Source organism: Lactuca serriola, chromosome 8 (genome assembly GCF_051521515.1).
Source record: "Lactuca serriola cultivar US96UC23 chromosome 8, Lser_US96UC23_V15, whole genome shotgun sequence".
NCBI lineage: Eukaryota > Viridiplantae > Streptophyta > Magnoliopsida > Asterales > Asteraceae > Lactuca > Lactuca serriola.
Genome location: NC_136415.1, coordinates 8,909,990 through 8,936,490, shown reverse-complemented (window position 1 = coordinate 8,936,490; position 26,501 = coordinate 8,909,990). Strand labels below are relative to the sequence as shown.

Genomic DNA, 26,501 nt, shown 5'->3' with positions numbered 1-26,501 from the left:
TGTATCAATGGTAGATTGTGGATCTAGAGATCGCGATAGTAATACTCTCTGTCGTGGTACGTTTGGAGTAGACGTGATGATGGGATTTGGGTGAGTTGCACTCGGTGGAGTCGAATCAGAGTAGTTTTGAGGAAGCTGCAAGGTTGGATCCTTGGGCTTCAAGTGTGATTGTAGAACTTGAGGAAGGTGTGCAGTGGTATGCAAATCTAGGGTATTCCATCATGAGGATGATCATACCCTATGATTGATTGGACCTGATGTGTTTGGTATTCCAACCCGAGGGTTGATTAGGCCAAACATGTGTAGGGATGCGAGGGTATTCCATCCTAGGGATGAGCGGACCCATCATAGGCATGCCTGGTATTCCAGCCCGAGGCTGATTGGGACAAGTGTGAGTGTTGGTTTCGGTAAGAGTATTGTTGTATGTACGTTTGGGTATGAGTTAAAAGAGAGCAAGTGTAGTCGACAGCAGGATAGGAACCGTGGTTCTGTTTTCGGGTCGGAAGCTCGGGTTCCCAGGGATGAGCAGTCCTTTTGATAGCAATGGGATGAGGGCAGGCGATGGTTAGTTTAGGCGGCCTGTCAAGGAGACAGATCCAATCTAACTTTCTAAGTAAAGAGCATTCCAAGGATGTAGATAATTGATACTGCATGTGAATGAGTAAGTATCTCCTCGATTTGGAGCTCTAGTGGGATTAGCCTCCCTTGGTGGTCGTCACACTTTAGGGGCGTGAATGTGCCTTTCGAGATTTTGGGTATCCATAGTTGGCAATTGGCGATTTCAAGGGCAAAATCATATTTAAGTGGGGGAGAATTGTAACGCCCCGTTCTAAAAGTAATTATTTATGGATTCCCGAGATCAAGAATAAGGGCGTTTTGGTCTCTTATGGACAACGGGTTTCATTCGAGAAGGTTTCAGACCGAGGTGGGTTGCTAGAAGCGTAGGGCTTCTCGCCACCTTTTCGTGGATATTAAGTTTGTCGGAAACGGACTTAGAATAAAGCAGTTATGGCACTTTGAAGATATTGACATTTATGGCACTTAATGGAAAAAGTTGACGAGGAAAGGCCATGCATGCATTTGGGACACGCGTGGGTACGGCCAGCGTAGGCTGGGTTACGCCCAGCTTAATAAAGTGAATGATCGTGGGTACAAGGACGCGTACGCCCATCGTATGCTCACAGTCTTAAAACCCTAATTTTAGGGCCAGCCACTATTTAAAGAACATAATGGATCAACCCTAGCCTCCTTATATGTCCCCTTATCCTCAGAAAAACCCTAGATAGTCGTTCCATCTCCATTGTTGGGTGTGTTGGCCTTGTGGAGCTTAGTTTGGCAAAGAAAAGCTTTGAAGAAGAAAGAAGAGGTTGGCAAAGAAGGAAACTTGGTGGCTGGAGCTTGTAGATCCAAAGATTTAGGGTTTGCATGTACACCATAGGAATGATGTAGTGCTCAATTCCCATCAATATGATCATCAAGGTGTGAGCTTTTTACCTCAAAAAGCTTGCAAAGGAGAAGTTGATCCTAGATCTACAAGCCCAAGCTACTCCTCCAAGTGTTCCTCTTCTTCATCTCCTTCACAAACCATCAACAAACACAGTTTCAAGCTCAAAACTCACCAAATCACTCTAGGGTTTCAATTTCAGTGTAAGGGGAGGTGGAGGCTAGTCTAATATGTCCAAGAGACGAGTTTAAGTTGTTTAAATAGGGCACAAAACCTAAAAATTAGGGTTTGTCCCAGCCTCGCGTAAGCCATGCGTACTCCATGTACGCCATGCATATGTGGGTGGAACCTGCTATCATCAGGATGGCTAGTATGCTAAGCGTACTCATTGAGTAAGCCTTGCGTACCAATCCAGGGACCAAAATGTTAACAATTTAGCATAAAGGGCTAGTAAAGTAACTTAAAAAAACTTGAATGTTACAAATTCGTTTTCAATTTTGTTTTGTGGCGTTGGGATTCATCGTATGTCGTCTTTTATATTTAATTATTTTTTATTTCTAGTGTGTATTTTTTGGATAATGTTGGTATCTTTTCTTGGATATTTGTACCTTTCTCACGTCTATGATACCAATCATATTTGTTGCTCATGTACCCCTTATTGGGACCAAAATAACAACAATGTATATTGCAATTGCTTTGGACGTAAATCATGAACCCCTGCTCATAGCATTCGCTTTGGGAACTAAAGACTGTGACGATTCTTGGGCATGGTTCATGGGGAGGTTGAAAGAATGTTTAGGTGATAGTACGAAAGTTGGTTTCATAATCCATATGTTTGATTTAATAGACTATGCCATTCAGAGAGTCTACCCTGATTCATATCATGTGTATTGTTGTAAAACTATAGCTGAGAAAATACGGGTTTCCACCGAAAGTAATATCGTTGTGGAACAATTGTTCTAGAAAACATGCAAAACATATAGTGTGTCTGAATTTTATGTGTGTTTGAACATATTATAACTTGAGGTTAATAGGAATGATCTTATTTGGCTTGACAATATCGCCATAGCAAAATGGGCACGACCTTTTTTCCCTAAAGTATGTTTCAATGTTAAATCCATTTCCATTCGTGTTATTGTAAACTGGATAAGAGGTAACAGGCACCGGTTACCAATAACGTCAATCATTGAGATGATCCATGATTCGATCGATGGAGTGTATGTTCAACAAGCTAAATTCGGATGTAATAACTAATTGTTATTAGATTTTATCAAATATTATTTTTTATATGTAATTCAATTAATTTCATAGAGGGGATTTATAGTCATCTGACCCCTTACGCACAAAAGGTGATTAAAAAAAGATTTATCCAATCTGATGGTTGTAGGCTTAAACATATTGGTAGCGACAGATTTGAAGTGATAAAGCGTTCATGGACACAACACTGTTTGAGATCATGTAATCGTACTAATTTGAAGGTCAATACGCTTTAGTCTATTTAGCACGTGGAATTTCTATAAGATACATCACTACCTGAGGCCAAATTAAACTAAATCGAGACCACATATTTTCAAATGCATTTGTTTTGTAAGCTTGCACAAGCCTCCAAAACAAAATTTTTGTTTTATCATTTTTCCCAAACCGGTGTAGTATGTTTCCAAGTAGATGAAAAGCACACACGCCATGATGAGCATTTGGGAAAACATTTTCAATACTGGCGTGAATTGAGTCAGCACTATCAGTCACAAATGTTAAATCCTGATAGTCACCAATGTATTCATACAATTTTTCCAAAAACCATGTCCAACTAGCGCCACTCTATTTTTTGCATATTTCTTGCCCAATGGGTACTATCTGGTTGTTCCCATCCATGACTATTGTATGCAATATGGTTCTATTAAAATCGACTTACAGATGTGTACCATCCATAATTATGACTTTTCTACAAAAGCGTTTGGACACACGTATCTACAATATATTTGTAAGTAATATTCAAACATAAACAATATACATTCTTTACAAATAAATATATATTAAATAACTTTAAATTTTATGTATTTACCGTGCTCCCGATGGCATAAAAACCATACTCGAAGCGATCTTCAGAACCTGTTTCTATATAGGTCACTGTCCCAGGATTATGATTCTTCAAGTTGTGAAAATAAATAGGAAGTTTGGAAAAACATTCTACGAGGGACTCCAACATCAGTTGCATAACATATAGTTTTGCACGTCACACTTGTTTGTAACTTACACTAATTTCGAGCAAAACATTCATATCCCTTGATATTTCATCAAGCCTCCAAACTTTCGAACGATTTTTACCCATAATCTCATGCAATATAGTACCCATAACTTTTTTTATTTGTGTGCATATGATTTGGGTATATCTGAAATGACGGGCATGTGTGCACATCGTTGTACGTCCTAACTTCAAAAATTTCAGTCGGATCAAGTCGTTTTGCATATAAACGCCAACTACAAATTTCTGTTTCACAATAAACCTCGTAACGATTTTTGTTCGAATGTTTGGTCTAAAACTAAAACTTTTCTCTAGTTGATTTAATACTCAAAACAAATATTAGATCTTGTTTGGTATCATATGTTTATTGAAAAAATATAGGATCATTTGGTCCTAAACTGTGAAATGGTCCAAGTTTAAGAATCGGATCCGGACAATAAGGTATGGGAGGCATCCCGTAAAACATGCATGAAGCTTTTTTTCTCTATGTGAACTTATCTTCTGACCATCCTTCATTTGATTTTTCATCATCTGACAACGTTTTCTAACCCAGTTTTACAAACTCATATAAATTGAAACATCCTAGAAATCTCAATAAATTTAAACTTTTCAAAACAACTTATTTATTAACAAAGTAATTGCAAAAACATTGTTTCCAAATCAGGATTTAAAATCAGAGTCTCCCAAAATCCAATGTGATGTAAAACTAAGGATGTGTACGGTCACGCCTTCGCCTTCTCCTCGAATCATCTGAAGACCTGAAAACAAAAACAAAACTGTAAGAACAAAGCTTAGTGAGTTCCCCAAAAATACCAACACAAACAGACAACATAAACAACAGACATGCTCAAATACTCATGCTTGGTCCAATCAACCTCATGTTGGAATACCAGACATGTCTACAATGGGACCAGTCATCCCTGGGATAGAGTTTGGTCTAGTCAGCCATCAGGTTGGAATACCAAACGTGTTGGATCCATTCAACCATCGGGTTGGAATACCCTAGGCTTGTTGACTGACGCACAAATCAGTCCAGTCTCACCACAATCCATACTATCATATCAGGTCCAATCAACCACCAGGTTGGAATACCCCAGGCCCAATCAACCCTCGGGTTGGAATGACAATACACAACGAGTTTAGTCATCCTCGGGATGGAATACCCTCAAGCCCTCAGCACGAGTCTGGCATACTACTCAGTCCTTAACTCGTATTTGGAATGCTCCGGGGTTTGTTGGCTACTGTATGGAGCAGTACAACCTCAGCCCAACACAAAAATGCCGACATATAACGGATAATCATATAAACAGTCTACAGGCAGACATGTAGATCTACAGATCACTGAACATAACATCATCCTATAACCCAGGGTACCGATCTAACATATCACTACTGAACAATAACATGCATAAGAGGATATCGAATCCAAAGGGCCAGCCTTGGTGCCTTCGACCCATAATTATAGTGAGGAAAACTCACCTCGTACTGCCAAAGCATAAAGACGATCCTTAGCTAATGGTTGCCAGATCACCGAACCGCCAATATCAAGATAACACCCCATCACAGTTGATCCCATGAATAGACTCTAATTGTAGATCCGCTAAAATCCATGCGCTATCAAATACCACGATGATAATCCATCAATATCCAGCCCCGGACTTACACTATGAGTTTATATTAGGGTAAAAGACCTTTTTACCCTTCCACAAGCTTGGCCCAAAGACAAGGCCCAAACTAAATGACTAAAGGCCCAAAATCCAAAAATAAACATCTAAGGCCCAAATATGGCTCAATATTCCAAATTGGGCCCAATTCCTTTCTTGGGCCTTCACCCAAGAAAGTCCAACAAGACAAAAATCCCAAACCATAAAATCTAGATGGCCCAACATGACGCAAGATAATCCGAGACCAAAACCGAATCCCAAAACAAAGAGGCCCAATATTGATGCGTATGCGGGGGGTACTCCGGAGGTAAGCTCAATATACACGAGGCTGCAAAAAATCCACCATCGGGGTGGCTAATTGGCTACGCGGGGCGTACACCTCTGACCTCCCTACGTGGGGAATACCCTCACAAATCCCATTTTCTTCATAAGTGCTTAATGGCTTCAACACTTAAGCTCACACTTTTGATCCAAGGTCCAAAGGCATACTAAGGTCATAAAGTCTCCAACTTTATGACCATACATGTCCATAAAACTCTTAATACGAGGTCTTAATCCATTAAGACCCTTCTACCGAAAGTATGAGACACTTCTAGTTGTTGGGACCTCATTTTTATGACTAAGGACCCCTCCAAGGGTTTTAAAGGACGACTCAAAACATCCAGAACATGTCATGCTCAAGATGGAGCATTTGGGACCAAAAAGAAGCATAAAAGACCCAAACATGAAATTTATCAAATGAACCATAAAGATATGATCTTTATACCTTTAGATGATGGAGAAAAGAACCAAACTTCCAAATCCAATCCTTGCTTCAATCTTCTAAGCATCTTGATGCACCTTTCCTTCCTCTAAAATACCAAGAACTCACTTTAGGGCTCAAAATCACACTTAAGGAGGGGGGGTTGGGGTGGGGGTGGGGGGGTGTTAGCGTTTTGCAAGAACGACTCTAAGGCTTTGGAGAAAGAAAAGGTGGGGATAAATAACCATAAGGATGCTTAAATACCCCTCAAACCCTAAAACTTAGGGTTTCTTTCGGACATGAGTACGCCCAGGGTACATATGAGTACACTCAGCGTACTATGGCACACCCTAGTACGCTGAGCGTACTCACATGTATGCTTAGCGTACCACTCCTTCTCCCAAAATTAAGATCTTGCCATTAGGGCTTCTTGCGACTACTTCCTTCCAAAACAAGTACCAAAATGGCATACTTTAAAACCAAGAGATGAATTTGAAAATACCTGAAAACCGGGGTGTTACATAAATTTTGTTTTTCCACCTTATTTACATCAACAATTTCTTCTCCTGAACCGTGTTCAACATTATCTAATACAATGTTATGGCCATTATCTATTACACTGTTGTCAAACGCCGGTGTCTCTTCAACCCGTCCCTCAAACACCTTCAAATACAAATGTACTATTTCTTTCTTTTCAGACATTACATTTCTGAGTTGAAGAACATCTGCTTCGTCTACAATGTTCATGACATACCAATGCTCCGGGTGTTGAAATTACAATGATATACTACTATTGAACATATTTGCCTTGTTTTTAATCAAATCAAACAATGTTTGACGGTCAAAATTAGGCGGAAGTAGTAAACCTAAGTTATTAAACTTTGTTCTAACGTACGTGTTAATTCCATTAACTAACTGCTAAAACCCCCCGATACATAAAATAACAAAACTCAAATTTTAACTGAAAAATAAGAAAATTTTTCTCCCTAAACTGAGATTTCCGATTGTTATTCTTAAAAAGAAGGAAAAAAAATTATATGACCAAAAAAAACTGTCATAGGTTGTCATCTACCCATTCTGTGGAGCAATAACGTCATTCCGCGAAGCCCTCATAAAGCCATCTCCGCAGAGGACTTAATGGACATTTAAAACCGGAAGCTACCACTCCGCGGAGGGAGCTCTGCGGACCTGTTTTTCCCTACATTATTTACGAAAACGTCATTCCACGTAGCTAACTATCAATCCGTAGAGCCCGTAAAGGATCTCTCCGCGGAATGTCTATTGCTGGAAAAACATTTTTTTTACTAAATTTTGAAATTCCCTCCAAAAAAATGACTATTGCCGGCAAAATCCCTATATTTGATCGGTCAAGAAGTGACAAGAATTCTAGGCAATTACAGGAATTTGTTCGTATATAAAACAACTGACACTCTTGTAACTCTACACACTCAAGTTTAAGAACCCTGACGTTGTAAGACCCGTGACATGCACGTTAACATGTTATCATGAGTCGAGAGAATAAAATTTTGTCTCAAAGTTAAATATATATAAAATCCCAATGACATACGGATCAAATCAACTTTTGAGTATTACTCATATATCAAAAATATATTTGATAAAAAATTATATATAAAAATCACAGTACATTTAAACTGAATACGGATCAAACACAGGAGGTTGTGTTTTTCACAGAAAAAATCTATGAAATTATGTTGCGTTTATATTAATTATGACATCGCTATCTTACTTTTTTGATCTTGAAACTCTTCTAATCAAGAACAACAAGCAAAGCACACGATAGAACACGAAGAACCCAATCAATACGTATATGTTAGTCCATCTCTGATTCTCATGGAGTCCTCTTTTCTGCATCACATCTGCTCCTGTCACCATGCACGTCTGGTTTTTCTCATCGTACCATATCAAACATCTGCTGATCAAACATGAATACTCATTGATCAACAGAGCATCCAGAGCATACTTGTACATTGAGAAGTAATGCATGAACACCCAGTACTTTGGCATGCTTTCTTTCGATATAAAGTAGCCGGAAAAGAGGAAGAATCCGGCCAGAAGTATCGTCACCAGAGAGGTTCCGGTGATGTAGTTTGGTGCGACGGAGCTCAGGAACAGGATGAATGAATTCGCCATTAAAACGATGACCCAGATCACTAAAACGAAGTAACCGAATGCTTGCCATGTTTGACAGAGACCCACTAAGAAATAGACTGACACAGAGTAGACTATCGCAATGACGAGCAAGTATGGGAAGAAAACGAGGGTGTTTGCTATGAGGTATGATGATAGCCTGTAAACGCCACTTGAAGTTTCTCGGAGCAGAATCGGCCTCTCATTGATGAAGATCGGGAGTGTTTCGGTTGTAGAAGAAAGGAGGAATGTTAAAGTGAAGGCAAAAAGGCCAAACCTTTTCTCGATTCCAGTTTTATCGAATCCGATATTGATGTAAATTGTTCCTAACACGACACCCACAACTAATGCCTGCAATGTGTTTGTTAAAAGTAACTGTTTTGTTCTGTAGATGATTTTCCAAAATCTGCTGTATAGAGCGATGATCTCTTGAACCCTCGAGCTACGATATCGGACCTCGTCGTTGTATTTGGTTCTGGTTCCAACAGGATCAATGGGGGAAGGTGGTGCAATAATGGGTTTGGTTACTTGGAGCTGTGTTAGTATTTCCATGGCGTATTCGAGTGAATTGAGCTGTGGAGGAACTGTAAAACCATTTGATAGGAGGTAGTCTTGAAGAGAAGGTAGAGTTCCATGATGAACAACTTTCCCCTTCGATAACAACAAAATTCTGTCAATGGTGGAAAGGATTTTAAAGCTCGGTTGATGTATCGATAAGATCACAGTCCGGCGACGGGAAATCGCTATTGATCTGAGAGTCTGCATGACATTGTAAGCCGAACTGCTGTCGAGACCGGAGGTGGGTTCATCAAGAAGTAAAACTCCGGGATCATGGAGTAAGCTCAAGCCTATAGAAACACGTCTCCTTTCGCCACCGGATAAATTGTGCCCTAACCGTGTATGAGCTAAATGTGTAAGCCGGAGCTCAAGTAGCAGAGAGGTCACCACGTCTGATATTTGAGTGGCTTTCGGTTGCAGTAGGCCGGCGGCGAAAGCGAAAGTCTCAGAGACAGTGAGCACCGGTAAACTGGAGTCGTGTTGTGGGACATATGCGGAGAGTTTCCGGTAAGATGAGGGGGTGAGCGGGGAGGAGTTGAGGAGGAGTGTGCCGGCGGTGGGTGCAGTCCGGGCGGCTAGAATGTCGAGGAGAGTGGATTTTCCGGCCCCACTAGGGCCAACGATGGCGAGGATTTGGGAGGGGTAAGCGGTGAGGGAGATGTCATCGAGGATGGAAGTTGGTGATAGGGTGGTGGTGCATGGTTTGATGAAGAATAAAATAGGTATAGTTGTGGCGGCGGTGGTGATGGATTTAGTGTAGGATATTGATGTAGCTTTTAAAGTGTAGGTTTTAATGGGTGGCGCCACTGTTGTTGTTGTGGTTGTTGATGGTGGTGGTGGAGGTGGCTCTCCCATGGTGGCTCCGGTGTGTATGAGCAATAATAATGGAGAGAAAGATTAGAGAAGAGAAGGTGGGTTGAGTTATTAAGAAGTATCACCATGGATATGGATTTAGGGGGTGGGTATAATGGGAAATGATCGGGATTCTAAAATAAAAATTGGAACTTTTGTTTGATTTTAAATTTTAAAAAAAAAAGTAACGGAGTAATGGCCCGTGATATTGACAAAACAAAAAAAAGAGAAGGTATGTTTAGGTGGGGTGTATGGACAAAATGTGATCACATGAGTCTTAATCCAAGAAGAATCCGTGACCAAAAATCCTTCATTCAGACATTCTTGCAAAAATACAAACCCCTCCGTAATTTTATCATCCTCTTTTCTGTTTGACCTTTTTCTAACTGCCGAATACTACACCCATAACTCTCATAACCCATATACATGGTACATCCCTTTTAATCTCTGTATTATTTTTTTGATGGATTACATACAGAACTAATTTTTATACTTTTTTATACAGAGATTATATATTTTATTAAATCAGCCATATGATTTTGATTATTTTTTATGATTATCTGTAATATTAATGTTTAATCACTTGTATACCTGTTTGTTTCAATTTTTTTTGCCGTCGCAAAAACTTATGTCTCGGACGGTAGATGTCTTGGATACATAGAAGCTTTATTTTCTATTAATTAATCGAAGTTGAAGTACTTGATTATCTGATTAGATTTATGTATGCCTTTAAGTTTATTATTATATATATTTAAATCAAAATACAATAATTTATCTGTTAAAAACTAATACGACAATTGCACAAATGATACCAATGACAAAAACCAATAAAGCTTTAACAGAAACCTTATGTTTATCTATGTGTTTGAATATCATATTATTAACCGATTGGCGAATGATTATAGGCTTATATAGAGCTTTATTAAGGGGTGCCCACATGCCAACAGTCTATACTTGACGACGGACTTCAAGTGGCTTCCTGACAGTCCGTGACTTAATTATGTGAACCACTTGTTACTCTAATATTATTTTATTATTACTTATATCAACGGCAGACCGCAGATGGACGAAAGATGGGGTACCGCGGTACAGTCGTACCGATAAGACACGGGCTCGCAAAGGTGAGGGTTCGGCCTCATTGTGGGCTATCCCAACCCACAAGCAATGCATATAGCACTCTCAACTATTTCAAAGCCAAATCAACTTTTCACACTTTCTCTAATTTCATTTCTACCCTCTCTTCGATTCCATTCCAACCTTTTTTCATTTTAATATCTAATAGATATTAGTTGTAGGAAATCCAAAAAAATGAGTTAGAATTCATGGTTGGGAGGTTTAGAATTCGTTTGAGGTGGGATGTCCAGCGGAAAGCAGCATGTCATCCATGGGTAGGAGGGATGGATTCTCTCCACTCTAGCCATCCAATATAACATGCAAATGGTTATCTTTCTCTTCCCTACCACCTCACACATACTGGTACTAACAGTGGCAGAACCAGAAATTTTAATGCGGGGTACAAGCATAATCGAAATTTAAAATAGCATTCGAACCATCAAAACATGAGTTAAAACATGAAGCCTCTTGAAATTTTTATTTTTAACAAAATTTATTGAATTGATGATGGAATATCGAGCTCACTGTCGTTTCTAGACTCTCGGCAACAACCCCTTTTATTTTTGAAAAAATGGTAGACAACAAGGTTTAATGTTTCGAGATGGGGGTGTAAGATAGTTTAGCATGCTTACATATAGAAAATTAATATGTAATAATATATAAATTTTATTTTGGGGATGCAGATGTACCCCCAACACTGAACAACCCATCTAGCTTCGCCACTGGATACTAATGTAGATGTATAAAGTAAAAGTTGAAAAATAAATCGGGACATCATAAGTGAAGACATCAAGACAACTTGCTTCGGGTGCTACGGTACCAGTCAGTCGGGGCGGTGTAGCTGGGGGTACCGATGAACCTGCCTTCCTTGCCGATGTTTGTTGAACTCAACCCCATCCACCCTTAAAACGACACTTATACCACTTATTAAGGCCAACTTCAATATGCTTTGAAACATCATATTTAAAATAGCAAATTAAATATATTATATTGAAAATAAAAAAATAATAATATAAAAATATAATAATAATAATAGATTTAAAGTATTAACTAAAAAAGAAATAGAAAATTTACAAGGTTTCAAATAAACGTAGTATATGAAATATAACATTTTTTATAGTAGAAATTAGATGTCATTTTCCACGAAACATCATATAACAAATATTGACTTATTTGAAATTAATTATACCGTTATAATCATAGAAAATCATCGAGTTCAATGATAAATTCTTTGTAATTTATCTCAAAACAAAATATTACCAAAATATCGAATTCAACCGATTTGTAATTATCAATAGAATACTAAATAACTTTACGTAAACTAATATAATATTCTCAAACCCACAACTATGACTTCAATCGATATTTCAAATTCCATAATACCTATCAAAGGGTGTTTTATATATATATATATATATATATATATATATATATATATATATATATATATATATATATATATATATATATATATAGAGAGAGAGAGAGAGAGAGAGAGAGATACGTTCAAATGTTTTTAGCAAATATTGTGTGCCTAAATGCACCAATCAGAAATTAGCAAATAATTAATTAATTAATTAATTAAATAAGGGTAAATTAGTAATATTACATATATGTATTAATGAATATCCAAAATTAACAACTGCTATCCCTTTATTTAAGGGATCAATTTTTATTTACCTATTAAAACCCTACACCACAAGAAGCTAGGATCCTACGCTCTCATCGGACTCCCATAATGTCTCTTTCACCACCACACAATTCTCCGATCCTAATCTTAAATCCTACAAACTAAACAATCAAAGAACCCTAACTGTATCCGCACTAGGAGCCGACACATTTGACGGAACAACACTGACAGTCATCGGAGGCGGCTCGGTCGCAGCAATCGCCGCCGTGATTTCACTCGCAGAACCCGAGAAGCGCCGGCAGTTGCAGGCGGAGGAGGTTGGCGGTCAGGTTCACGTTTCGGGTTCACTTTTCCTAATTTACACTCTTCGTTATCTCAATTTTACAATTTCGATGTTTCGATTGAATTTTGTACTCATTAACTTTCAATTGAATTTGGGAGATACAGTGATCTGTTAGGCGCTAGTGCAGTGAAGAAGGTGTACAGGGGATTTGATCAAGAAGAAGGAAAGGATGTGGCATGAAACCAAGTAAAACTAAGAAGCTTCGGTGGAGATCCATCTGTTCTCAAGAGACTCTTTTCAGAAATCAAATTGTTACAGACATTAGAGTATGAAAACATCATTGTTCTTTACAGTTTCTGGAGGGATACTAAAAACAGCACCTTGAACTTCATCTCAGAGGCATGTGCTTCAGGTAATTTAAAGGATTACAGGAAGAAACGCAGACGGGTTTCATTGAAAGCATTGAAGAATTGGTCAAGACAAATTTTGAGAGGCTTGGAGTATCTTCATAATGCTTAATCTGATATGCTTAATCTGATCACAGGTAATTTCTTGAAACAACATTCTGTCATGGCCTCCATGTGTTCGATAAAATACCTCAATGAAAAAATAGTTAAAAATCATTAATGTTTTTACTTCACTTTGTTCCTTATTCTTTTCAGAACTATATAACTCAATTTAGATTGGGTTGGATGCCATTTTCATAACAATAGGTTGATGCTAGTTCCTTATTCTATCAGAATTTGCAGTTAAATACATTGAGCATATCGAGAAGAAACACATGGAACCCGAAGAATGTTAGTTCTTTATTCTGTCAGAATAGGTTTGATGCTAGTTCCTTATTTTGTTTGTTGGGTATATTCTTGATAATACAAATTCTTAAAGAATATTCTTGTAGAATAGTTTATTTTGTAAGAATATTATTTGTTGTATTCTGATAGAATTGTAGTTAATTATTTGTATGTTTAATGTGCAGGTTTTACAAGTGTATCACTACAAATTACTTGGCAATGAATTTCTGGTAGAAAAGGCTTCAAGAATGGCTTGAAGACCTGATGGGAAAGGGTTGAAGAATGAATTAAAGAATGATCACACTCATTTTTTTAAGAATGTTGTTATTTTTTAAGAATTATACTTGTTTATTCTTTCAGAATGTTTGTTATTATTCAATGAATCACAATCATACAATGTAATTTTTTGATATATTATTAGTTCAAGAATCGATTTTGTGTATTCTTTCAGAATGTATTTACTAGTTTATGTTTGGCATTTTGCCATTCTGACAGAATAAAATCGAAAAATACATTTACTAGTTTATGGTTGACATTCTATCATTCTGACAGAATAAAATCAGATTTTTAAATTTGAATTAATTTAAAATATTCAGATTTTTAAAAAAAATAAAGGAATTAATCATCCCTAAAAATCCGAAAATTTCCTTTTTTAATATAGGTTAATTGACTAAAATGCCCTTATACTGAAATTTGTGTGATTATATGGTACATGCTATCATATTCTACTACCATAGACCCTCAAATCATGACATTTGATTATATTTCATCCAATGGTCCAGATCTGTGCATTCTGGCACACAATAGTTAGTAAAAACAAAATAACGTAACCATATATATATATATATATATATATATATATATATATATATATATATATAGAGAGAGAGAGTTAGGTTATTTTGTTTTCACTATCTATTGTGTGCATGTATAACTGATTCTGGACCAATCATTTTAGTTATTTTAAGAAAGTAATTAATGCATATTACAAGTTGAAGATATAATAGGTATTAATTACATCTTCAGCATTTAATATGCATTAATTACTTTCTTAAAATAACTAAAATGATTGGTCCAGAATCAGTCATACGGGTACACAATAGATAGTGAAAACATTTGAACCTAACTCTCTCTCTCTCTCTCTCTCTCTCTATATATATATATATATATATATATATATATATATATATATATATATATATATATATATTAGTTTATAACCCGTGAAACCATGACTACAAAATTAATTAAACTTTAATAGTTAGAACACAAAATTATTAATCAATTATAATCGTTAATTTAAATAAATATGTGAAATTATATCACCTTATAATTTCTATTAATTTTATTTTAATTTTTATTGCATTGTTATTAATTTATTGTAATTAAAGTGAAAATTTTAAAATTTGAAATAGAGAATTAATAGGTTGACAAGTGGCATGCATTAATTAAGAGGTTTAATAGAGTGACATATGGCGAAAAAAGAATAAAATGTGTATTAATTAGAAGGCCTAATATGATGACACATGTCAAAAGGATATTATAAACTATTCTTTTATTAGAATAGGGATATATATATATATATATATATATATATATATATATATATATATATATATATATATATATATATATATGGGGTTAGGTTATATTGTTCTAACTATCTATTGTGTGCATGTAGGATTGATTTGGACCAATCATTTTAGTTATTTTAAGAAAGTAATTAATACATATTAGATGTTAAAGATATAATGAGCATTAATTAGAACTTCAGCATTTAATATGCATTAATTACTTTCTTAAAATAACTAAAATGATTGGTCCAAAATCAATCTTGCAAGCACACAATAGATAGTAAAAACATTTGAATCTAACTCTCTCTCTCTCTCTCTATATATATATATATATATATATATATATATATATATATATATATATATATATATATATATATAAAGGGGTTTCCAATGTATCAGGGAAAGTTTAAGAACAATGTACAAGGAAACACAAATTGATTTCTATTATTTTAATTTTAAATGAAACCGTAAGATACTGACTATTTGAGTTTTTTACCAAATGGTGGTAATTGGAAAAAGTATTCTTTCTAAACTATTTACCAAAATGTCGTAAACTATTAGAGATATTGTTTTTTTTATTTTTAATTTAAAATTAAAGCAATTGAGCCTTCCTTGCTCACCTTCTCTGGCATGCCCCATTCGCTTTTCCATTTCTTGTTCACCGGAGCTAAACACCGACGAAATATTTCGTTGTTTCACCAATGTCTACCTTCTTGTGTTACCAATCCACCATTGCCTTTCTCCATGAAGTTCTTGGTTTCCAATAAAAAAACACAAGATCGAAGCTTTAGACAAAGGGTCTTCAGTCATCTTAACTCACTATTTCAGACCAAAGGATTTCTGCTTTCTATCGTTGGTGTCCAACAAAAACTTCTGGAGAATAGAAGTCACCTGTAAATTACCATTATCGTTGTGCATGTAAAATATTATTATAGACATTATTTGTATTTAACGTAGATCCTTATTAATTTCTGGTGAGAAATGTAAATATTATAGGGAATATATGTCATGGTATTTACGATTATTTCATTTGTTTCACTTTCGTGCTAGAAAGTTTTGGCTTGATTCAGATTTCGCTGATAAAGTTTTGGTATGTTTCAGTTTCCGAGGATAGGTATCTAGTTGGCTGCAATTACCAGGGAAAAATTCATAAATAAATTGTGTTTTCTATTATTATTTTTGTAAACGAGATGATATCCACATTCAAAACTGATTTTGTAATGTTTTGGTAAATATTATCAAAAGTACAATAGTATGGTAAATATTTTTTAAAATACCACAGTTATGAACAAAACTCTGATTATTTTGACTTTTATCATATTTGGTCTATTAACTTTATAGGGTAAATAGCATAAAAGACAATTTATGTAAAATCAAGAACACAAGAAGTAAATAATTCTTTTTAAGCTTTCATTAGTTTCATAGAAAGAGTACAAATGGGTCTTGCAATATTTCTCTCTCTAAACTAATGCTCTCATAAGTGTTCCTTTCATAATGGGAGTCACTCACTTCCTATTTATAGGAAAGACTCAACCCATTTACACATACAAGAGAGTAAGCCTAAAACACTACATCCAAGAGTGACTTTGCACCCTAACATTCTCCCCCTCAAAGTTAGGATTGGATGTCCGGCTTCAATCTCCAACGAGCTAGCGCGATCAAGACCAAACTCCCCCTCGAAGTAACACCTGTCTTCAAATCCGCAAATGAATATTCGACAAACCCGAGAAGCTTCAAATACCCATCATTCTCCCCCTTTTTATAATCAAAAAATGATTATAAAACCCACTAAGGATGAGAAGCGCCCGAGGAATAGTCTTCACAATACTCCCCCTTGATGTGTACCAAAAATGAATCACCAAAAATCTTGCACGGAAAAACAATCACGAAAAAGCCACAAAAAATTTTCAATTTATGAAAAATTTTGACTTTTTGGGTGAAAGTTGCAAGATTTTTCAAAATCCGGGTAGAAATTGTCACTTTCTGAAACTTGCAGGGACCCGTTGCGCCCAAAACAACCAAATATGCAAAACTCTCCCCCTTTTTCAAAGCTGGGTAGCAAGCGTCAATTTGCACAAACTGCAGGGACCATAAATGAACATTTTTCAATTTTCAACAAAAAATAGTCCTTTTTCGAATTTGGGTGAAAACTGCCAAAAATTCGAAGCCTTAGGGACCATTTTCGAAAATTCTGCCCTTTTTCTCAAACATACGAAGCATGCCCACAAAATTCGAAGCTTCCAAAAAAAAATTTCGAATTTGGGCGAAAGGTGTCAAACATTCGAAACATGTGTTTATTTTTGAAATATCAACAAATCGAAGGTTCAAGGGCTGTTTTCGAAACTTTGTCATTTGCTCAATTTCGAAGACCCCAATTCACGAAGACTTTATCATATGCAAAACTAACTAAACACCAGGGACCATTTTCGAAACTTCATGTTTTCCTTATAACATCATCAGCACCCTTCCTTAAATGCAAACCCTTCGTTTTTCCCAATTAAACCCAAAACATACTCTTCGAATCTTATTCACCAACCCTTCGAAAATTAACTCCTTCGTGTCTCCTTTTTTATTTTTATTTTATTTTATTTTATTTTTTATTTTATAGTTCTTCGTTCCAAACACATGAACTAGGAACCCTTCGTATGTTTAATATCCAAACCCAAAATCATCAAGCCTTCGCTTTTTACAATCAAGACCCACAAATCAATTTTTCATTCTTACAGTCTTCGTTTTTCGTTCCTTCCTTACATATCTTCCCAAACCATCGATTAAAAGAAAACCAAGGATTCGTTTGTTCAACAACAGTTCTTCGTTCCAATTCATTAATCCAAAACACATTCGTATATTCAAAATCCAAACCCAATTCTTCGTTCAAATTTGTTCCGATCAAAACCCATCAACCCAGTCGATCATTTATTCGAACTCAAAACCAATCACAAACATCGATTCTAAATTCGTCTTTAGCCTAAAATTGTTCCTGTTTGATCTTGAACCAAACCCAATATTATGAAATCGATAACACCTTCGTATCAAAATCACCAAAAAAATGTAACCCATTTTAACGAAAACAACTCCTTTTCGTTAATGAAGCCATCGATTCCAAACAAATCTTCAAGAACAAATCCAGACTCCAACATCATCGATATCACATCCCGTTTGCTTTTACATCCATCGACGTTGAACATCCGTCTTTTATTTTCAACTAATCGAATCCAAAAACAACTTCCAACCATTGATTAACAATAATCGACTCCAACCATTCTAAAAAATCAAAACAAAAATTCACAGATCTAGAACCAAGAATTCGATTTTGACTTTTCTCATTTGACGTTTCAAACTCGATTGCAAATAAACACAAAGTCGATGAATCTATGAATGATTTTCAGATCAAAACATGTTATCACATCTATTCTAATTCTCCTTTAGTTGTTCTTGATCAATTTTATCCAAATCAAAGGATTGATAGAAAATCACTTGATCACCATCGGTTTATTAACAGAAAAGATACCACCGATTCACAAGTTGAGATTCAGGAACAAACTTCAAACCGAATATTACTAATATTCGATACGAGTGAATTGAGATTTAATAAACGTTCGTTCACAAACGAACAGCGAATGATAAAAAAAACGAAGTGAAGGAATTGATTCAATTAGCAAACCAATTTAGATATGATTCGAAGTTTGGGCTTCAACGTATGGGTGATTAAACAATAGCATGATCATGATTGAAATTGGGCTTCATCAAAACAATTCAGCAAAATGGGCTTAAACAATGAATCATCAAATGGAAAATGTGATTCAGTGATTGGACTAAATTTTGGATGAGATGAACAGTGAATTTGGAAAAAAAAAATGATAGAATATGATTTTAATATTTGGAATTTTGATCTTAACAAAAATAATTGGATCAATCAATGGGGTTGAAACAGTTTAGATCCAATGAGGCAAACCGATCAAAAATGAAAAACGCAAAATACGAATCGAAATCATGGATGTTTTGGAATCCATTTGAGAATTTGAGTTACCTTTTTGACGAATCGAGTTCCGTTTTCAACAAACGAATCAAATTTGGAAGATCTTGGTTCTTTTGTCGGAATGAGAAAATCTCCAAATCGAACATTGTACCACCCACCATGCGAGATGTACAACTCGTTCTTCGTGTTCTTCAACGATCCAAGAACATCTTCAAAAGAACCACCAACACATTTGGGTTTTGACTTCAAATTCAATGCAACACTTGGAGATTGTTGCTTTGGAACCCAAATTTGCTTCACGGATTTTGGCTTCACAACATATGACGATTTTTGTGAGTAAACCCGCTTGTTCTTCCGATTCATCTTCTTCTTCTTTTTCTTTCTCATCTTTTTGCATCTTGAAGACTTGACTCCATGAACAAACCCACTTTCAACAACATGAACATTTTGAGTTTGCATCAAATCTTTTGGAGTTTGATATTTGTGAATTTCTTGAACCACCGGCTTCCAATAAGGAATCATTCCTTCAAATGAATCACAAGAACACAAAATATCATCGGTTTGAACTCCAATTGACCAAAAAACTTTTTCATCTTGAGAATCAACTTGAACTCCTTTTTCTTGAACATCAAGAACATCACATTGAACTCCATTATCAAGAACTTTAAGAATTTTAAGAGCACGAAGATCATTTGGGTCTTCAATAAGAGAAACATATTTCTTATTGAACAAATCTCTTTCTTCTCCTTCCTTTTGATTTTTACTACGAACTAATATGGACAAGGCAATTTTATTCAACCATGCAATCTTACAAATTGGTTGAAATACCAAGCTTCCATGATCATCCTTCAAACCTCCATAAGAAACCAAATTACCCCATGAAATCAATTTGCTTAACAACAACCCATAAAATTGATCTTCATTGACTTTGTATTTCACATCTTTAACGATCACAATCCAAGAATCATATGGCAAACCCACCATGATCACAAAAACTTGAAGAATTCTAGAGAGAGAAAGTGATTTTGAATGGGTTTTCTAGAGAGATAAAGTGATACAAACAAGTATTCTAGAGAGAGAAAGTCGAATTATGGATCAAATCAAAGAAAAGTCGACTTCTAGAACACAAAAACACTCTCTAAACACGAAGATCAATGAACAAGAAGAATCACCAAATCAAAATAGCCATCAAGGATCAATTCTTGATGAAAATCAAGAATACCCGCTCTGATACCAATTGTAGTGGTGTTGATTATGATGGCATGTGCGGAATTAGAAAGATCTAGTGAATCATCATGTAAAATCAAGAACACAAGAAGTAAATAATTCTTTTTAAGCTCTCATTAGTTTCATAGAAAGAGTACAAATGGGTCTTGCAATATTTCTCTCTCTAAACTAATGCTCTCATAAGTGTTCCTTTCATAATGGGAGTCACTCACTTCCTATTTATAGGAAAGACTCAACCCATTTACACATACAAGAGAGTAAGCCTAAAACACTACATCCAAGAGTGACTTTGCACCCTAACAAAGACACTCAGTTTACACCAAAATTCTAATTTGAAATTGTGTTTTTTTTGTCTTAAATTTGACACTATGTTTTCCAATTTGTTACAATTCTGACCACTTGACCGGTCAACCAGGTTACATGCTGACGTGACAGTTTTGATGGTGTGATATGCTGACATGTCAAAATTGAATTTTTTTCCACAAAAAACACTAAGTTTTCATTTTTTTCGATTTTGACACTAAGTTTAATTTTTTCTTTTAATTTTGACACTATGTTTTTTTGTTCCAAATCGAACATCATTTTTTCCAATTTTGTTCAATGTTGAATATTTCTATTTGAAACCATATAAATATTTTTTTTAATACATTTAAATCGTATAAATACGTTTTTTTCAATTAGACTTATGGTTAGTTTGAAACCCATAAATATTTGTATAAAATGGAGGTTTGGAGGCGTGTAGTCAGCCAAAACCTGGATGTCAAGTTTGCAACCCATGAAATATTTACATCTTATTAGAAGCTTATGGTTAGGTTGATTCTCATGATATAACTAATGCATATTTATACATTATGCTTTGAATGTAAATAAAAAAAACCTTTTATTTAAATAGAAATCTGGTTTTTAAATGAAAAAATATATTTATACGATTTAAAATGTATTTAAAAAATATATATACGGTTTCTAATGAAAAATTGTCAACATTGAACAAAATTGAAAAATATGATGTTCGATTTGGAACAAAAAAATATAGTGTCAAATTTGAAAGAAAAAATTAAACTCAATGTCAAAATCGAAAAAAATGAAAACTTAGTGTTTTTTGTGGAAAAAAAATTCACTTTTGACACGTCAGCATGTCATGTCAGCATGCCACGTCATCAAAAACTAACATGTCATCATGCCACGTCAGCATGTAACCGGGTTGACCGGTCAAGTGGTCAGATTTGTAACAAATTGGAAAACACAGTGTCAAATTTGAGACAAAAAAAAAACACAGTATCAAATTAGAGTTTTTGTGTAAGATGAGTGTCTTTTACGCTACTTATCCAAATTTATAAAAAAAAAAATGATGCGTTTTTGGTATTTTAATCCAACTCTTTCTAATTCAATTCCAACCCTTTTTTCTCTTTAATTTTAAATGGATTCTAGACGTGACAAACCCAAAAAAATGGCTTCTACATAAAGAAGAAATTGACAAGGCGAAATCGGTTCACAAGACTACCCAATCTCAATTCCCGAAATCTAAATCCTAAATTATTCCTAATACCCATAATATCAACATCAACGTCAACAAATTTTTGATGGAACAATCTTATAACCAATTCGGAAAATCTTAAGACATCCCCCCGGTTATAATTCGTTCAACAAAATTTAAATCCATATTTTGTCCCCAAAGCTCCTATGTCATATTACGTTAACGACACGTCGCATGTACGTGAGCACAAAAACGACAAATCATATGATGAAGCACAACTCATCCCTTAAATCTCAAACGACGAATCAAGTAAGGAAACCAACCGTCAAACAAAAACCTAACCCTTAAGAAATTATACCAAACGGCTACAACAACGACCATTGACCGAAAGAGAAGAAGTGACGTTGACCAAGATAGCAAGACAAAGATAGTGAACATCATCAAAGAGCAAACTCATTTTGGCAACGAGTTATGGAGCACTTCAATACGCAACTTCATGGTTCCAATCGTAGTAAGGATCAATTGAACTCAAAATGTAAGGATTTGCTTGCATAAGTTAACAAGTTCAAGTAATGAAACATAACCCTAACCCAACCCTCAAACAAAAACGAAACCCTCAAGAAATTATATGAAATGGCTAAATAGATGACCATGGACCGAAAGAGAAGAAATGACATTAACAAAGACGTTTATAATTGTTTCGGCAAACGAAAAAAATTGAAAGTCATCAACAAGCAGACTCATTTTGGCAATGATTTCTGGAACACTTCAATATGCAACTTCGTGGTTCGAATGTAGTAGGGATCAATTGAACTCCAAATGGAAGGATTTGCATGTGGAAAATAATAAGTTCAATTACATCTACAATAACAAGTCTAACATCCGTGCTAGCGACAAATCAAACGTCAATGTTTTAAATTTAACAAAGTAAGTATCGCAAACTTTTTAGATTGAAAAGTGACATCGAATATTTTAAAATTACAAACAAAAATAGCTAACCATTGACGCAATGGGTGAATCCATCATACTTCAAAAAATTAAAAAATGATCAAAACATGAGACTCCAACACGTGCACAACCACTTTGGATGCCCAATTTTCAACTCACTTAGCTGGTGAGTTTGATGTTGCAAAGTTTGTAGTTGAAGAACCACAACTACACTTACAACGGCTACTAAGGGCAAAGGTAGTTTAAGATCTATCTAAATTTTCAATTTCATTTAGAATATATATATATATATATATATATATATATATATATATATATATATATATATATATATATATATATATAAAATAGAAAAATTAGAAACTACCTTAAAATAAATAGAAGACCTACCTTGAGTTTGTTTTAAATTTTTTTTCTTAAAAATCATTTTAAAATGAGAAAAAAAAAAGTTATTAGGAACAATTTATTATTTTAAATTATAAGATTGATAACAAAAAGTTAATAATTCTTAATCGGCACTCTCAACATATCAATAAATAAATAAATTGCTCTAATAAAAGGAAGCCCACATGCCAAAGACTCACACTCTCCGTTCGTCGTTTTATCAACGGACTAATAATAAACTAGTTGTTTGTTAAACTGTATGGCTGTTTTTAGTTATATTTCAATCAGTTTTTTAAAATTTTTAATCGGTGACACCTGATTGATTTTAACCGGTTGAACTAGTTGGTCCAGTTTTTTTAAGGTATACGACCCGACCCGACCCTCACAAGTGTAGTTGATTTTTTTATTGGCTTCATTTAATTTTGTAACCATGCGATTTTTTGTTCTAGATTCGTCATTGGTTGCAACCGCAACCATGACAACAAAAAAGGAAGTACACGGTATCCGCATCCTCATCGCAGCATGATATCAGGACCCTTATGAATCAAATTGGTCATTTTGCCTAAATAAACCACAAAGAGGTTGAAAACTGAGAACGATACCGAACTAATAAATTGTGTATATTGGAAAAACGAGTCACTAAAGAAACCACTAATCTTGGAGTAGGATTTACGCACGATGAAAGAAAGATGATATTGCACTTATTTCTTCAACCTCATTTGATCGAAGGGATGCCGAAGGCGATGCTCGCTTGCAAGTGAAAACTAACACAAATTCATGGGTGGGGTTTGTAGCATTCCTTTAGGAACTTAATTATCGTTTTAGTATAATTTAATTATTGCTTTTAGGTTTTAAATTAGTAAATGTTTGTGCATCTCCATATAGAATCCTTAAATCACAGAACTCATTGTTGTTAATTGATACTTTTGATCGACACATCATGTCGTTCTAATTTATTGGCTGAATGTTCATCATTACAATTTGTGCTCATAACAATGTATGATCAAATTCCAATACAATAATATAGTATGTAGGTATTTACTAGCAAATCACATAAGCAAACAATCATGAACACACCATTTTTATTAGAATAAATATAAATATATTAGATATGTATATATTATTTTAGCACATTGAACTAAGGCTCATATATATAGCACAAATCTCTTTTTTATAATCAAAAGAGCAGATGGCCCATAGGCCATCTCCGAAGCCCAACTGGAACTTTAGACTCCAGTCCAAACCGTTCATGAACCGAAGAACCGGCAATCCGAACAAAAAAAATCATCCGATTTTAGACAAGAGAATACCTTCCCAATTTACCCTTCCGAACCTCAAGGTTTGGGTACTCCTAACCTAAGCTTCGGGTTCAGATTCAATCATCCTCCTCATGCATACCATATTCATTTCATAAATTATTCAGAACACACCTACGTTCTCCCGATTGCCGGCGAATAACTGCGAAGATCCGGTAACCGATATCCAGATATGGCCGATAAAGCCGCCGGAGGGCAAGAACACGAATCATCGTTTATTGATTCAGTGAAAGAGAAGGTCACCGAGAAGTTTCACGGAAGCGGTTCTTCGTCGTCGGATTCTGAAGGCGAAGGCAAAGGAAAACTCGCATCCAAGAAGGATTATCCCGTACCGATCAAAAAAAAGGTTCAAAGCCTCTCCTGGAAGGAGAAGCCTGTTCACGATCTATTAGGAGGCGGCAAACGTACGTATATATGCTCGTTTCATTCAAATTACATTTATTATTAATTGCCTTATTTAGATTTCCATATCGCTCATATACGATTCATTCCAGGCATTCAATAATTAGGGAAATTGTTCACGCAGATCCTTGATTTAGATAATCGATTAATAAAAGGCTTTATATTAATTATATATGCACAATCTCTGTGTTGTTAAGCAAGAACAATGCCGTAATCCACCAATTACCAACATTTGGTGACGTTATACAAATTTAACTGAGATGTTTAATTCAGAGCTGGATGTTGGACATATGGGAGAAGTCATATAAGCAAATTGAGGATGCTTATAGAAATAAATTGAACTTTTGTTACCTATTTAGGTTCAATTTCATCCGAACCATGTTATCACAAGCAGACATTGATAGTTTCAGTTTTTTGTTCATGACAGCTGCTGATATACTTCTATGGAGGGACAAGAAGATATCTATTGGCGTGCTTGGTGTTGCCACTTTGATATGGGCACTTTTCGAATTGATTGAATATCACTTACTTAGTCTACTATGCCACACTCTAATTCTAGTCCTTGGGATCCATTTTCTGTGGTCAAATACATTCAACCTCTTCTACAGGTAGCATTTACTTCATGTTTATGCTCTCTCACATACTCTTGATCAGTATTGACCTATATATGTTGTAAAATGACAGGTGTCCACAATTCCCAGAAGTTGCTATTGACGAAGATACTGCTCTTAAGATAGCCTCTGTCCTTAGGTCTGAAATCAACAAAGCTTTGGAGGTCCTTAGGGAAATCGCTTCTGGAAAGGACTTGAAGGAATTTCTAGCTGTATATTTCTTTATATTTTCCTCTCTGTTTTAGCCATCATTATCAATTCTCTGATATTGGACTATTTATATTATCATGATCCAATTTTTTATGTTTATTAGGTGATTGCTTGCTTGTGGATTGTGTCAGTTGCAGGAAACTGGTGTAACCTTTTGACGCTGGTCTACATATGTAAGAATCCTTTTTCTATTTTGCAGTTTGTGTATCACTGTTTTCATACAACAAAAAGACACTAACCTTTTTAATGATGAATGATTAGGTTTTGTTCTTCTGCAAATGGTGCCTATATTGTATGAGAAAAACAAGGGTCAAGCTGATGTTTTACTTGAGAAAGCGGAGGGTGAATTGAAGAAGCATTTTGAGGTTGTAAGTGAGAAAGTTTTGAGCAAGGTTCCCAGCAGAGCATCCAGGGAGAAGAAGGCCACATAATAATAATTAATAATAAACTGAGTATTAGACTCACATTCACTAAAACGAATTTGTTCATTTATTGTGATTATTATGACCCATTCATTTCATTCTATAATTTCTTTATGTGTTTTATCATTAAAGACTTACATATATTATGATTTTTATCATTAGAATTTATTTGTAAATTCTAAACATTAATTCAATATTGCAAGTAGCATTTTATGATTTATGAGCAATTGTTGCATACTTAGTTCTCTTTTGATTGCCTTTTAGGAGGAAAGATGGATAATTTGACATAATGCAATGAATCTAGATACAATTATTATAACAATAAGAACAATGGTTTCTTTTGAAGGGTTAATTGTGAAAAACGAAAAAAATACAACCATAGTTGCATTATCTAACCAATTCATACAACATAATCTCCTTTAGCCATTATTTTTAAGATGGTTTGGCATCATTTATGAATATGTATCTCCTTGGAGATTTATCT

The 26,501-nt window shown here is 35.1% G+C and overlaps 2 protein-coding genes across 2 annotated transcripts; one reads left to right on the top strand and one right to left on the bottom strand.

Moving 5' to 3' along the window:
- Positions 1 to 7,703: 7,703 nt before the first annotated feature.
- ABCG8 (ABC-2 type transporter family protein) lies at positions 7,704 to 9,774 on the bottom strand. Its single transcript, XM_079015352.1, has one exon. It carries the CDS (start codon positions 9,651 to 9,653, stop codon positions 7,836 to 7,838), a length of 1,818 nt encoding a protein of 605 aa, XP_078871478.1. The 5' UTR covers positions 9,654 to 9,774; the 3' UTR covers positions 7,704 to 7,835.
- A 14,632-nt stretch (positions 9,775 to 24,406) lies between these two features.
- On the top strand, positions 24,407 to 26,218 carry LOC145069353 (reticulon-like protein B5). Its single transcript, XM_079016280.1, has 5 exons — positions 24,407 to 24,776; positions 25,202 to 25,382; positions 25,459 to 25,597; positions 25,699 to 25,768; positions 25,857 to 26,218. Exons 1-5 carry the CDS (start codon positions 24,545 to 24,547, stop codon positions 26,024 to 26,026), a joined length of 792 nt encoding a protein of 263 aa, XP_078872406.1. The 5' UTR covers positions 24,407 to 24,544; the 3' UTR covers positions 26,027 to 26,218.
- The last annotated feature ends 283 nt before the right edge of the window (positions 26,219 to 26,501 follow it).